General features: G+C 31.3%; 3 protein-coding genes across 3 annotated transcripts; 2 read left to right on the forward strand and 1 right to left on the reverse strand.

Annotated features, from left to right (window-relative positions):
• The first annotated feature begins 781 nt into the window (after positions 1–781).
• LOC114167664 lies at positions 782–4,367 on the forward strand. Its single transcript, XM_028052782.1, has 3 exons — positions 782–821; positions 1,743–3,036; positions 3,582–4,367. Exons 2-3 carry the CDS (start codon positions 1,818–1,820, stop codon positions 4,256–4,258), a joined length of 1,896 nt encoding a protein of 631 aa, XP_027908583.1. The 5' UTR covers positions 782–821; positions 1,743–1,817; the 3' UTR covers positions 4,259–4,367.
• A 1,683-nt stretch (positions 4,368–6,050) lies between these two features.
• Positions 6,051–9,839, reverse strand: LOC114165223 (transcription factor MYB3R-3-like). Its single transcript, XM_028049882.1, has 7 exons — positions 9,700–9,839; positions 9,415–9,466; positions 9,101–9,158; positions 8,556–8,650; positions 8,368–8,471; positions 7,860–7,988; positions 6,051–7,131 (listed from the first exon to the last, which is right to left on the reverse strand). Exons 1-7 carry the CDS (start codon positions 9,837–9,839, stop codon positions 6,084–6,086), a joined length of 1,626 nt encoding a protein of 541 aa, XP_027905683.1. The 3' UTR covers positions 6,051–6,083.
• Positions 9,840–11,680: 1,841 nt separating this feature from the next.
• Positions 11,681–13,399, forward strand: LOC114166537 (mitochondrial import inner membrane translocase subunit Tim9-like). The gene is made up of 3 exons (XM_028051285.1): positions 11,681–11,886; positions 12,551–12,738; positions 13,134–13,399. The coding sequence occupies exons 1-3, from the start codon at positions 11,792–11,794 to the stop codon at positions 13,157–13,159; spliced, it is 309 nt and encodes a 102-aa protein (XP_027907086.1). The 5' UTR covers positions 11,681–11,791; the 3' UTR covers positions 13,160–13,399.
• The last annotated feature ends 1,568 nt before the right edge of the window (positions 13,400–14,967 follow it).

Consider the following 14,967-nt stretch of genomic DNA (forward strand, 5'->3'; position numbering starts at 1 on the left):
TGGCAAGGAAGATGAAAGATAAAAATTCTGAATCGTTATGGGTGAATCATCATGACCCAGAGGGCAAAAAGTCCCTATTTCATGTTATTAAGTATCATCCCCTATTGAGTCATTTCTTTGACAGACTTGCATACAAAAGAGATGGTGATGAAAGAAATTATTTAGGTTAGTGCATTTTCCTCTCTTCTTTTTCATTTTGAAGTAAAAACTGGCATGGATTTAGTGTTGTAGGCAATGGTTAGGAGAACAATTGGCTAATTCATAAATGAAATTGATTGAGCAAAACAAGTTTTCTTGTAGAAAATATGAAAGGAATTCTTACATTATTGAAAATCCTCATTTAATTTAGTTGAAAACAATTGTTTGTCTAAAATTCTGATCAATATTTTATTTTTCTGCCATGTGAAGCTCATTGTATAAATTGTTTAGGATATATTAAAACATTAGAAAATATCGAAGGAATTCTTACATTATCGCAAATTCCCATTCAAATTTAGTTGAAATCAATTTGTTTGTCTTGAAAGGTGATCAACATATGTTAAGCTCATTTTGTATAAATTGTTTAGGATATAATAAATTTAAATATTTCTATACTGGAAGGACTTCTTTTTCCTATTTTTTAAGGAATATGTATATTAAATGAACTTTAGTGTAAACATTATTTAGCAAATTTTCTGCATTATCTAAGGACTAAATATTTCTCAAAGATGTCATTGCCTTCTAAATTTTGAATAATTAGCTCCTAATCTCATGCAAACTATGTACCTATATTCTCAGCTGATAGAAGGAAGGGACTCAACCATGTAACAAGAAATTCAAATGTAAGTTCTCCCCTTCTAGTTCAACTTATTTCTTTTCTCCTTGTTCCATGTCACCCTTTACATTATTGTAGTCTTTAATTGTTAAAATAATAGTGAAAAAAAAAATTCTTTAGGAAAGCACATAATATGTTGAATTAAAAGCAAAATTTTTAATTTTTTCTTTATCAACGATGTTTGTATTTATTACGATTGAAAAACATAGATCGAAAATTAAAAGATATACTTATCATTGAGGTAAAAGACATATGCATATCTAGCAACTTAATGTCCAACCCAAAATGCATTTGGCAAATGTTGATTTCCCCAAGCAATAGTTGTTTCTCCATAAAAACACCTTGAATGGTTATGCTTCGACCCAATTGTACATCATTTGAAAAATCAATAGTACCTTATCAATTAGAGATAAATATGATTTTAATCCCTTCTCTTTGATGCAAACATTTGAATTCATCTCTGATAAAAAAAAAAACATTTGAATTCATCTCTCTTAAAAAAAATTATATATTTCGATACGCAATCTTTAAAAATGAATGAATATAGTCATTTTAACATAATAGATTCATTTTTTCTTGAAGTGTTAAATGTGTTTTTCGCATTTATTAAATCAAACAAATTTAATGAAATTGAGTTAAAAAGACTATATTTATTCATTATAAAGTTTGAAAAACAAAATGTATCAAATTTTCAAATAGAAACAAGATGACAAATTCTATTTTTACGTCAATATTTCTTGAATAAAAATATATTTAATCTTATTTATGATTATGCATTTCTAACTAACTTGCAAGCATTTTATATAGTTTTTAATTCAATTGATATTGGATTCCGGATGCGATGGTTTTTTCACAATGCAGAATATGAGTCCACTAACTTACCGGGAAATAAATAAATAAAAGGTTGTATCTAATTTGAAGCTTGCAGGTTGAGAAAAGGACGACACCATGTTCTTCAGTGACAAAAGAGTCTATAAGAAGAAAGTTAATATTATGGAAAGAGATGTCAAAAAAGAGGAGCAGACATCATAGAAGTTCAACATGTCCAACGTCTGCAATCAGCATGAACGACAACTTGTTAACAACATTTGTGCAAGATCCTGTCTCTCCTTTGGTCTATCACCTCCATAAACAACATGTGTATACCACAAAAATGAAATTAACTAGGTCTATGTCATTTCCTCTACCTGACCCCTTATCAAAAAGACAAAGTTTTGGGACTGTAGGGAACGCTTTTTCACCAAAAGGGAAAGGAAAATTATGTTTCGAAACCAAAACACCAAAGTCAGCTAATTTTGAATCCTCAAGAAAGTTTTACCTAAGGTCCTTGTCTCAATGTTTCAACGTAAATGAAGCAATGATTACAAGAGATGTTACTAGTTCTTCAGCTCAGGATCAAAGTCTGAACGAAATCAAACATTTTAAGAATCTGAAGCAGAAAATAGAGCATGTTATAGGAGAAAGTAGAAAAGAAAAGCTTCGAGTTGCTATGGATGCTATCATTGACAAACTTCCTCAAGGTCATGAGATATCGAGTGATTTGAAGAAGGAAGTTTTTAAGAAAATAACAGATTCTAATGTGAGTAGAGAAGATGAAACCTGTCATGGAAAATGTAATGAGATCAGTGGTAACGTTACTAATTCATTTGCCAAGCATCACTGGAACATCATAAGAAGAAAATTGTCTCTTGAAGAACCACTAGACAATTATTTTCGCTCCGATGACAAGGGCTTTAATGCAGAACAAAGTCATCCTCAATCTAAGCAGCTAAAATTAAGAACAGAAAAAGGACATTCACGATTGAAGATGTTGGTACAAAGGATGCTTTCGTTGCCTGATCTCAATTCCTTGTCCTTCCCTGATATTTCATCTTTGACTGAACCAAAGGCAAAAGTAGCTTCTGGCGATGCAACATTGAGTTCAGACAACATTTTCCATCAGAAAAGAAGGTCTAGCCTTAATTTACATTCAAAAGTTCAGCTTCAACCAGAGACACCTGTAGAAGATTTTATTCAAAAACACCCTCACAGTGTGGATGAAAATCATCAAGAGATTAGTAATATTGTTGAACGAGGATCAGAGTGCAGTAGTGAGATTAATGACAAGGCTAGTGTGACAACTGATGATTTCGGACATAGTTGTTTTAAAAGTGGTGACACCTCTAATGACCAAGAAATGATTGAGCCAATAAAAGAAAACATGACTGCAATAGAAGAATCAGGTTACCCTATCTCACTCAACTCTTTTTTTCTTAATATATGCTGCTCTCTCTTACATAGTTGTGGTTTAAATACATTTTCATAACCCATAAGATAGAAAAGAAATAGTTTGGATTAAATTTTGTATATGTGGTGGTGGGTCCAACATCCGATCTGATCAGTGATAGGTTCCATGAATGTTCACTAAGGTCCAATGACTGATTGAACCGTTGAGAGTACTTTAAGGTTGTTTATGACTAATAAAGACAAGAGACAATAATGAGATGTTTCAGGAAGGGAGATGGGGCAGAAAAAGAGGGGTTAAAAAGAGGACGAGAGACAAGGAAAAGGACAGATCCATTAAATACTTATGGCTGACCAATCCTAATTCTTTCTGGCTAGAACACATATATATCAATTTGATATAAATGCATTTAATATATATATATATATATATATATTTCCTTTGTAAAAAGTTGTTCAGTTTAATATAAATCATGATGTATTTCATCTGCATGTTAAATCTAGTGTTGGCTGCAGCTTACTAGGTTGCATTCTTTGATTTCAGTGGATTCAAAATTGATTACGGAACCCGGCAATGAACTAGAAAACATTATTGAGAAACAAGAGGCTACAATCACAGATTCAGTTAAAGTGAAAGAAAGCACAGAGAATGCTGAAAAAGTGGAGAATCAAAGCAAGCACATGAACTATGACATTACTCTTTCCCATATCCCCATGAAAGACAAAGCTGACTTTAACTACGTGAAATTTGTACTTGAGATATCTGGACTCACTGGTAAAGAGTGCCTTTCAGCATGGCATTCAAGTGAGCACCCAGTTGATCCACTACTCTATGAAGAAATGGAGAATGACCTTGATTTCTGCAGCTATGGTGGAAGTGGCCAGTGCAATCACCATGTGTTTTTTGACCTAATCAATGAGACATTGTTGGAACTTTCTGGGAGGTGTTACTGTTGTTGTTCCATACCCTTTTCATCATCTCATCCAATGCCAAAAGGGTGTCACACTCTTTATCAAGTGTGGACTGGTATGAACAAATCCTTGTGCCTTAGATCCAAAACTGGGCTAACCATAGATGACCATGTAAGTCGTGATCTAGAAAGACGTGATGGGTGGGTGAACCCTCAATTGTATGCACAGTGTGTCAGTTTGGAGCTTGAAGACTTGATTTTGCATGATCTTCTGGAAGAAATATCATGTGACTTAGCAACATCCATTTAAGGATCTTAAGTTACTGAAATAATGTGCATTTTCTTAGTTTCATCCTTTGTAATCTTATTTAGAAGGAAATGTATTCATAGTTTGGAGACTCTATCATGATTCAAGGGGAGAAGTCCAAGTTATTCAAAATAGTTTGAATTTTGACATTCTAAAATTTTTTTTACAATATTATCTTTCGCTACTTTTTACTTTTTTTTATTTATTTATTGTCTTTACATTTTTTATGACCATTTTATTCTTACATGAATTATCAAACAGTGTCCTACAATTTTTTTCCATTTGGATATCATATCGATCACATAAGTCAAAGCTTACTCAATCTAATGTCAAACTAATCCTAGTATATCATGGCATACCCTATGTTTTAGAAAAAGAAATTTATTTAATCCTTTAAACTTTAATTATGTTCATCAATACAAACCTTAAAGTTTAGCTTTTATTTTAATTCATCTTCAAATTGATCACGTATTTAAATAGATTAATTAATTAGACCTTAATTTTTATTATTATTTGTAAATAGATATCTCGAATTTTATTCTTATTTATAACCTTACAAGTTATCAAAGTTTATAAATAGCTGATTTTAATTAATAAGTTTGAGTTAAATCATTTACATCACATAGCGGACTATGTGGGTCAAATGCCGGTCATCCTACCATTGGTTTGCTCGGATTGCAGATTATGCGGGTAGTCCTAGACAGGTTAGCAAGTTAAAATACTCAATCGGCCTCACACTTTTTTTTGTGGGTCTGCTGGCTGGCTTGTGTAACTCACCCCATATTGTCATCCCTAATGATAAGGAATTTTTAAAACTATTAAAATGGATTAAAACTTGTGAGCCAACCCGATCCACCATGAGTTCGAGCAGGGTTGGATTAAAAAGAAATTACAAATTTCAATACGGACTAAAAATGAACCCAATCAACTAAGAACCCAGCTCACCTAGATAGAACCTATAATGAGTCGGGTTGACTTATATACAGTCCCCGTATATAAGTCAAATACCTTACATCTTGAAAAAGAAACTCACTCTTTGAAATACTATTGTGACTGCACTTGCCACAAGGTTTCATTCAACAAGGGCTTTAAATCTATATTCAATGTAAGATATAAAATCAAAGTTTGTTCTGAAATTTGCCACAATTTATTTCTCAAGGTATATAAATATCTACAGAAGTTGTGTGATCAGTATAAAACTATATGAACTATATATCCACAATCAAATGAAATATACACGTCGTGTAACGGTTTCTGCTTCACCATCAATGAAATATAGCACTTGCAAAATTGTCAGAATGTGGTCAAAATTCAATCAGCTTCAGCAATACCAATGGCAATCCCTACAAAGCAGAGAAGCTGTTATCAAAATTCAGGTAAATTCTGAAAATGCAATGCTAGATAATTTAAAATGTAACAGTGAAAGCAAGGAAAATATATTATTAATTTCCAAAAAACTTTCTAAGGTAGAACAATTATAAGAAAATCATATTCAAATAACCATGTCTTTAGCTCCGCTGAAGTTGCATTGTCATTTCAAGGAAGAAAAACAAGTCATTTTCTCAATCCTTTAATTTCACATCTCTAAGGTCTTAACATATTATGCAAATATTTTCCTGCTAATTCAATCAAAATATTCTATGATAATATTATACTGCAACCAATATCAACAAAACCTTCTGTTCCTAGGGAGTTGACTTTTTCAGTCAGTTGACCTTCTTTCTATAAGAAAGAGTTGTTTTTCAATCTAAATGAACAATTAAAGGAAAATGAGTAAGAAGAACGTACTTCTCTGCCAATTTTGTCTTATGAAGACCATCTTTAGTCATCACAACACTCTCTCAGTAGACTTTTCCATCTCAGAAGCACTTTTTTCCATGTAAAATGCAGAATCAAGTTGTTTCGTCAAAGACTTAATAGCTGTTTGCTTGGATCCTAATCGGTATAGAGGAATTATGTTCAAAGCATTATTTAGGAGACTATTACTCCCATGGCCATGAACATGAACTCCAGAGCAAGAAACATCATTTGAACTCACTTCTTCATTACATACATGTGAATGAACTGCATTTGCAAGCTTTCTGGGAGTGGCAGGTAATTCACCTCCATTTCTTCTCTTCCTTATTATTGAAGGAGTTGGGAATGTTTTGGCTGCTTTTCTCAGTATTGATTCAATAGATTCTGAGCATGATTCAATTCCCTTCACATGAGGTGGAGTTACCAAACCAACACATGACTTCAACGGTGGAGAAATGAACTCATTCTGCAGGCCAGAAGAGATGTTAAAATCAAGAGATTCTGAAGGATGTGGATTATCAAGCCGTGATGGTTCATGACAAAAAGAACCAAACGTTAGACCTTCCTTTGAATAAAAAATTCTGGTTGATTTGTCACTGTTCATATCACTATAATTCAGACAATGATCAATTCTCGGGTTAGCATTGGGTCCAGGATTCACAAATTTTGGCCCCCTGTTTATTTTAAAATTATCTCCTGACCCTGATTCCAAGTTACTACAGCGGAGACCTCTGTGGAATAATCTATTGCAGTCTACACAATCAGAATCAGCACATTTTTTTGGTGGAACACTTGAAGAATCTCCAATCTCTCTAACTATTCCAGAGGATTCTAGTTGATTCTTATCACTGTTATCAAGGTTAGTAATGTCTGTAGCTTTAGATGATGATGCAACAGTGGCATCTAATCCTTTATTTGAACAAACATGAATTGTGTTAGTTGTAGAATGTTTGACTGTATCTTTGACAGCAGCTTCCGTACTGCTCTTTGGGATGGGCGGAAGTCTTCCATTAGCTAAATAGAAATCTTTCTTTTTCTTCAAAGAACCATTCCAGTGATTCTTTATTGCATTATCAGTCCTGCAGGAAAAAAAAATGTAAAGGGTATATAGAAACTGGTACACATGAGTATTTATTGTTGTACAGTGATACATTCTACCTATGACAAGATATCCTGACAAGAATATAAAAAAATTATATGTATATTTTAAAGGGAAAACTCACACCTGGAAGAAGTACCATTTAAAATTGACTTACATGTTGTTCAGTTCTTGTTAATATGGTTAAATTTGGGTTATGTTCTCTAAATACTATTTGTAGGCTTGAGCCTCGTAGAGTTTAAGATTTTTGAAATGGTCTGAATCACCACTTAGTGGTGAAATAGCATACATCTGGCATATCATTGCCATATCATCAGTAAGCATGGTGATAAAGACCTTACAGAAATACTTCAAACTTACAAGAAAAAGTTAAAAGGCTGAAACCAAATTTAATCATATTTATGGGGTCTAAAAGCATATTTAACTCTTTATATTTATTATATTCATTGGATAAAGTAGCTCCTGCCTACTATAGCATTTTTCTTCAGGACATTATTCTTTGTCCTTTGTATTGCAGGTGGGTGGGTTGAACTAAATTTCATTGAAAGGGAGTGTATGACAACAAAGAGAGAAAGAATACCCCAAAAAATCAGAACTCCACAACTAGCATAATAATAAAATAAAAATAGCACTCGATGAAACTTGTTACATGTTAATTATGACTCTAATTTCCTTTATGACAGCTAAAGAATTAATTGGAAAATATACCTTCCACATAGAACCTTGGCTATTTCAGCCCATTTGTTGCCATGTATACAATGAGCTTTCATAAGAGCTAATTCCTCCTCCAAAGTCCAGGGATCCTTCTTTATGTCTGGACTAAGATGATTGCACCATCTGTAAATGTTTGAAATTAATTTCATGATAATGAACATATATGTATATACCAAAGCCAATGCGTATGTATTTGGTGTTCATGAAGGATTTAGTAAGCAACAGAGTATATAATAATACCAGAAAAATGAAAAGCAAAAATAACAAAGCTAGTACAACTTAATTCTTTAGTAGCCCATATACAAAGCTACGAGTTGCCAAATCTTATAATATTCTAAAAAGAGTTATTCTTTAAGCTTAGGTATAGTTTGATGAAAGGTTTTAGATTTAAAGGCTAAACATTCTAATTAAGTCATATACAATGAAGCTTAGCATTTATCAATACAAAAGAATTAATTAAAAAAAGATAGAAGAATTTCTCACAAAGTTCAGTTAACCTTACCGTTCTCTGCACTGTTTTCCTATTCGACCAGGCAAAGACTGGGATATCAAAGACCATTTTGTAGGTCCATGTATAGTCACCAGTTCAATTATTTTATCATCCTCCTGCATGTCAACTAAGAGAAGTTAATTATGAATAGAATTGTTAGAAAGTAACAAAAATTGAAAAGGAAAGAACTATGTTTTAACCTCCTTTGTCCAATGTCCTTTAACAAGTTCAGGATTAAGAACTTTTTTCCATCTGTGAAGACATTGAACTTCTGATTTATCCGGAAAAAACTCAGCTGCATTCCACATTTGATAAATCAGTTTCATGAAATGAGAATAATGCTTTCAGAAAGAACTCAATACAAAAGATCTTGAATATATGATGATTATGGTCACATCACACAAAATAATTCCATTGGTTCACCCATATATCAATTCTCATTCACAAAAAATAATGCATTCAAACATTAAGGAAAGATGGAAATAGAGGTTTAAGGACTATAGTTTCCCTGGTTTAATTCTGACTTAAGCTAATAAGTTCATCCTCAACCCTTATGGGGTCATTGTGCAATTTATTTTAGAAACCAACAAGCTTAGTCCTTCAATTCTAATATCTCAGGTTCAAACACTCAATACACCTCAACAAAGTCACTCGACTCACATCTTATTTTACCAGCATGCAATAGCAAATAAACTTTTAACTCAATATCAAAGGTCATCACTACATAGCAAATAAAAGTATATACCTATTTTCTTCCAATTCTTGCCATTAAAAACTTCAACAGCATTCTTTAATGTTTCATCCTGCAGCAAATTAAAGAAAACAACTAAATTGAATTCCAAGTAGGAGTAGCAATGAATACAAATACATTGAATTCAATATACAATAAGCTAAACAAAAAATATATATAGCAACTTTTTTGTAGATGTACACGTAGATTAACAGTCATTAAATGTAGTAATCCGAATTCACCATGTAATCAATTCCTAAGAAGCAAGCACATAAATGTTAAAAAACTAAAACAAAAAGATTTGGTAACTGAACGTCCCAGAGACTAACCTCCTTTTCCGTCCAACCATCCTTTACCCGTCTAACAGGACCAGTGGTCCTCCTACATGCAATAAAAGCATTCACGTAATGAAATCCAGTGCAGAAAGATTGTAGAAAAAACAATGAAAAAGGAAGAAAATAAAAAAAGAATCCTCCAGAGCAAAAAGTAAAATCAGGTACTGTTACAACATGTAAAATTAAGCAACAACAAATAAACAGTACACTGCAGTTCCCTCAAACTGCAACACTACGATGAATACTGGAGAACAATTAAAGAACTTAAAACAAAGTTACCTATTACACGGCAATGCTGATCCCGTTTTCCTTGATGATGTTGGAATAGCACTGCCATTTCCATCTGATACAGAAGAACTAGAAGCAGCATCGGTTTGCTTATTCTTCAAACAAAGCTGCTCTGGTTTCTCCTCGGTCATCTCCTTCTAAAATCATCACCAAAACCCAAAATCACAATCAACAAACAATTGCACGTAACTTCCTAAAAATTGCTCGGCGAACTGTATACATATATTTGCATGAAAATATCAAAAACCCTCTCAAACACTACAAGTTTCAATCTTTAGATGTAAAAGACAAAAACTTCAATTCTCAAAAACAATTATTAAATCATAGCACCACCAACATGAAAAAACTAAAAAAAAAAAAAAAAAAAAAGAACACGTTATGAAAAATCATGGGCATTAACCACATAATTAAATCATGATAGTAAATTCTATGAGCCAAAAGTCAAAACCTACAGTGAAAAAAAAAAACAGAAAAAACTCTTTCAAGACATAGAGTTACCTTGATATAGAGAAAGAGAGACTGAGAGTGAACAGAAGCAGAAAAAACAAACAAACATAAGGGAAAAAAAAAAAACTGTGAATTTACGTGAAAGAGAAGAGATACCTCCACCGTTGGCGGAAAAGTGGCGGGGAATAGGAAGAAGAAAGGAGGTAGAAACTAAGGAGAGCTACAGAGAAGAGTAACAATGGCTTTTGAGGACTGGTAAACCGTTGAGACCACGTAACACAGAAGAGAAAAATCAAATCAAGTTTAAAAAACAATAAAATAATATTGGATAACTAATTTAGGCTGTTTTTATTAATTAACCCGTGAGAAGGAATCTGCTTTTATTTTCTCAAATATTTTAGCCTTTTAGAGTAAAAAAAAATATATTTATAGTATCCAGATATTATACTTAAGATAAACAAATTAAAATTATTGTTAGTTTCCAAATGATTAAGATAACACTTATTTTAGAATGTAATATTTTTTAATTTGAAAAATTAAATCAGGATTTATTTAACATTCAAAGATTGAAAACAGAATCAAGCCACGACTTCAGTTACCGTTTCACATTTATATAATTTTTTTATCAGAATTTTTATATATCTTATAAAACACACCTTAGATTCAGTTACTCTTTCTATCTATGAAATTATATCCTCTTTCCCTTTGTCCATTAACAATCTGATTGATTTTTCTGTTTTATTTTAAATTTAATTTATATTTTTCTTTTATCAGAATATTTATATATCTTATAAAACACAGCTTAGATTCCGTTACTCTTCCTATCTCTATTACTGAATGAAATTACATCATCTTCTTCCTTTAAGTTAATAGTTTAATAGGTAAATAGTATTTTTGTCTCTATACAGAATATATATTTATTTTATATAAATAAAAATTATAACAATAAACTAGTAAAATCACGTGCATATATGTTCAATATTCTTTATAATAAAAAATAAAATAAAATAATTATTATTTTTATTATTTTATTATAAATAGTATTTTAATTTTAATTAAAAACCATTTAAGTTTAAAAGATCTACTTAGAACAAATTGGTCAAATTTAAAAAAATAATCATTTAAAATTGATAAAATAATTATTTTAATTTAAATAATAAAATTAGAAGATAATTATGAAAAAAAGGAATCCACATTAATACTTAAATATAAATATTTAAAATTTTCAAAATTAAAATTTATAATAAATACATTACCCAAAGTTTCAAACGTGTTATATGTACTTACTTTTACATTATACATGTATTGCATTCTGATGTTACTGTTTGTATTTCTATTTCTATTTCCTACATTTAATTTGTCCAAAAATTATTGTTCTTCGATCTTAATAAACTAAAATGTGTAATGTAATGTAATGGATAGCAGAACCTCACATCCATTCCTAACCTTTTTTTATTTGGATTCACGGGTCGGGTGGATTGACCCACTAACCCGATCACATGAAATATGGGTGTAGGGTTTAAGCATAGAAGCTGCTTTCTTTTTGGTTCTTCACCAAACAGAGCCGTTACTGGCGAAAGACCTAAAACCTTTGCCACTGTTCTCTGTCCCTCTCATACTGCGCCTTGATCGAAAAATGGACAAGAAAATAATTTCAGACTTGGATAATTTCCCTGAAGAAGATAAGCAAAGAATGTCCACCGTTGTAGACCAGCTCCAGTTCCGAGACAGGTAAATGATCAATTATTTTTATTGATTCATGATTTTAAACTCTGTTGTTTAGTTGTAATGAGATGTTCATATGTGTGATGTAGTTCCCTTAGATTAAATAATAAATCTGTGGGTCAAAATTGGATGCATGTACGTGTAGGTGGATTTGTGTGCTTTAAATGAATCGAATTTTTTTCCTGTTAGGGGAAAATAGTGAATCTGATTCTTTAGTTGGTTTATGCTGATAAGAATGTATACTGAATGATCAATGATCGTTTGTATTTTCCATTGGATGGGTTTTTGACTTTTATGGTTTAAATGAGTGAAGATTGATGCTTTATTGGTAAAGTTTCTAAACTATGACCTGTGTTGTGTTTCTGGTATTTGACATTGTTCTTAACCTGTTCATGGTGAATCTACTATCTATTGAATTTCAGAGTGAAAATTATATTGAATTTCAGAGCGAAAATTATGTATTATTGGGAATCATAAATTAGTTAGGGTGGACATTGTGACTTTGATTCTTGAGGACTTGCAGGAATGTTCTGTTGCATAATACATTGACACCATACTTATAATTTACTGAGTTAAAAGTTGCAAAGATGTGAATGTAGAGTTTTATTCTGCCTTGTTGCATACCGCGGATTTTGTTGTTGATTTGTTCTCTGCTCCAACAAAAATGCAGTCTAAGGATGTATAATTCAGTAGTGGAGAGATGCTTCAACGAATGTGTCAATGCATTTTATCGAAAATCCCTTACCAAGCAAGAGGAAACTTGTGTTCTCAGATGTGCTCAAAAGTTCTTGAGTCTTTCAACGCAAGTTGGTTTGAGATTTTCAGATCTCACACAAGAAGCATCTACAACAGATAAAGGTGTTTTTGAGTAAACCTCTGGACTATACGTTGTGTATCACCTAGAAATCATTTTTACTATATTTGTGTTCTATTTTCTTTATTACTAACCAGCAATATTTATGATTTGTGAAAGTACTTGGATAGAATAAAGGAAACGGAATTGTTTTTGACATCTTGCTTTGAAGCAGTGTACATTGTTCTTTTAACATTTTTAGTTAAATATGATACCTTTTCGTTTCAATTTTCTATTCCTATGATTTTTATATTATATTGTATATAAAATATGTATCAAGGCTTCAATATTTCTTAGAGCGGTTCTTTAGCTTTGTACTTCACTTTCCAACATTGGAGATGCAACTGCAATTTACTAAATTTCTTGTTTTCTTCTCCTTCCTCAATGCACATCATTGCAGGTGCAGAAAGTAAACTTGATTGTTGAGGGCATGCAACTAATTGAGTTAATTCTCAGCAGAGAGTTGTTACTGTGAATTGCTAATTTGCATTGACTTATACAGAGTCAATTTCGGCGTATACTATAAATGAAAAAGAATAGAGTAAAAAAAGTAATATTAGTTCTTTAAGACGCAAAAGAAACTGCGACGTGAGAGGTTAGGATCAAAATACATCACATATGTGGAACCTATTAATGGTAGAAAATAAATTGATGTCTTCATATTGACGAACATGATTTCTGCAATTGTATTAGTTTTGTTACATTATGAATTAGAAGTATGTGCTACACTTATTTGTAGATAAGGCATGTCAGAATATTGAATTGTGTTCTCGTTTTGTAACTGATGCATAGTACTAGAAGATAAGGCTAGTGTTTTTCTAGCTAATGCATAATTTTGATATGTTAATGAGAATATTCAATTGCTAGATATGTCGAATGGAAATGATGAATCAGAGGTATGCATGAGAAATCTGCTTAACATTTAGCAGCTAACTATTCAAATAGAAGAAAACCACTTTTGAGGAATTGCTTGGGGGGATTAATTCATCTCTTATAAAGTGTAGAAGTTGTGAAGCTTTAGCTTAACCTTGGAGAGGAAATTCACAATTTGTAAGACATTCAAATACATTGCATTTGAATGAATGATATTTCAAGTTGTTTTATTTTTCAACTTTATTTGTTTGGATAAGGTTTTTCAAATTTAGTGAATTTCAATTTTTTTTATAAAGTATTTCAAGATAGTAGGTTCAAACTCATGCAAAGTTAGGGTCAAGCCAACTTGTGTCAAAGTCAAGCAAAACCATCCAAAGACCAAGTAAAGTCCATTTGGTTTGGGTCCAAATTGAGCCAATTAGGTTTAACCTTCATTTAAGTCGCATTGGTTTGGGCTTTGGTTTGGGCTTTAGATAGAATCTAGTAAGCTCGGGTGTTGGTTAAGTTGAGTTGGTTTGGGTTCAAGTCAAATTGAGTTAGTCTAGACTAAGATTAAGTCGAGTTGGTTCAAGGTTAGGTTGAGCTAAGTTGGTCTATACTCAAGTTTATCCTAGTTGGTATGGGTTCAAGTTTAGCAAAGTTTGTCTTGGCTCAAGTTAAGTCGAATTGAGGACAAACCCACATTCAATTAGGGATGACAAAACGAGTTGGGTTTGACATTTCGCCTATTAGTTTGTCCAAAATGGAATGGGTCAGGTTGAATTTCATCCTGTCAACCATTTTTGGCTCAATTCGTCTCACTCATCAATTTGACGGGCCAAAATGTCGGTCAGACTCATTGATTCGTTTTTTTAAACCAAAAATAAAAATAAAAAATAATTTAAAAGATTAACTTTTCTATATTATAATTTTTAAAAGTGTAAATATATAATAGTATTGTAATTTAAATTATTAACACTTACAAATTAAGTTCTAGTTATTAATTATAATAGAGTAATTTAACACGTAAAAATAATAATTATTTTAATTTTAATTTTAATTTAATTTATCTAATTAAAAATATTAACTAATCAATTAAAAGTTAAAAAAATATTTTATAAGATTAAATATGATTTTGATTTTATTTATATGTATATCTAAACAAGTTTCAAAAATAAAAAATTGAAAACAAATTATAAAAATTAAAAGTTATATATATATATATATATATATATATATATATATATATATATATATATATATATATATATTCTAAAATATAACATGAAATTGAATGTATTTTCAAATTTTGATTAAATTTATCATCAAACGTTTAAAAACGAATTAATATAATCATTGTTATTCTATACACGCCTACGTTT

The sequence above is a fragment of the Vigna unguiculata genome, chromosome 10 (assembly GCF_004118075.2).
Source record: "Vigna unguiculata cultivar IT97K-499-35 chromosome 10, ASM411807v1, whole genome shotgun sequence".
NCBI classification, from domain to species: domain Eukaryota; kingdom Viridiplantae; phylum Streptophyta; class Magnoliopsida; order Fabales; family Fabaceae; genus Vigna; species Vigna unguiculata.

Coding starts and splice junctions, on each gene's coding strand:
- LOC114167664 (XM_028052782.1), top strand. CDS start 1,818: ATGTCAAAAAAGAGGAGCAGACATCATAGAAGTTCAACATGTCCAACG. Junction 3,037..3,581: donor GACTGCAATAGAAGAATCAG/GTTACCCTATCT, acceptor CTTTGATTTCAG/TGGATTCAAAATTGATTACG.
- LOC114166537 (XM_028051285.1), top strand. CDS start 11,792: ATGGACAAGAAAATAATTTCAGACTTGGATAATTTCCCTGAAGAAGAT. Junction 11,887..12,550: donor CAGCTCCAGTTCCGAGACAG/GTAAATGATCAA, acceptor ACAAAAATGCAG/TCTAAGGATGTATAATTCAG. Junction 12,739..13,133: donor AGCATCTACAACAGATAAAG/GTGTTTTTGAGT, acceptor ACATCATTGCAG/GTGCAGAAAGTAAACTTGAT.
- LOC114165223 (XM_028049882.1), bottom strand. CDS start 9,839: ATGACCGAGGAGAAACCAGAGCAGCTTTGTTTGAAGAATAAGCAAACC. Junction 9,467..9,699: donor TCAGCATTGCCGTGTAATAG/GTAACTTTGTTT, acceptor TATTGCATGTAG/GAGGACCACTGGTCCTGTTA. Junction 8,651..9,100: donor CAAGAATTGGAAGAAAATAG/GTATATACTTTT, acceptor TGTGGAATGCAG/CTGAGTTTTTTCCGGATAAA.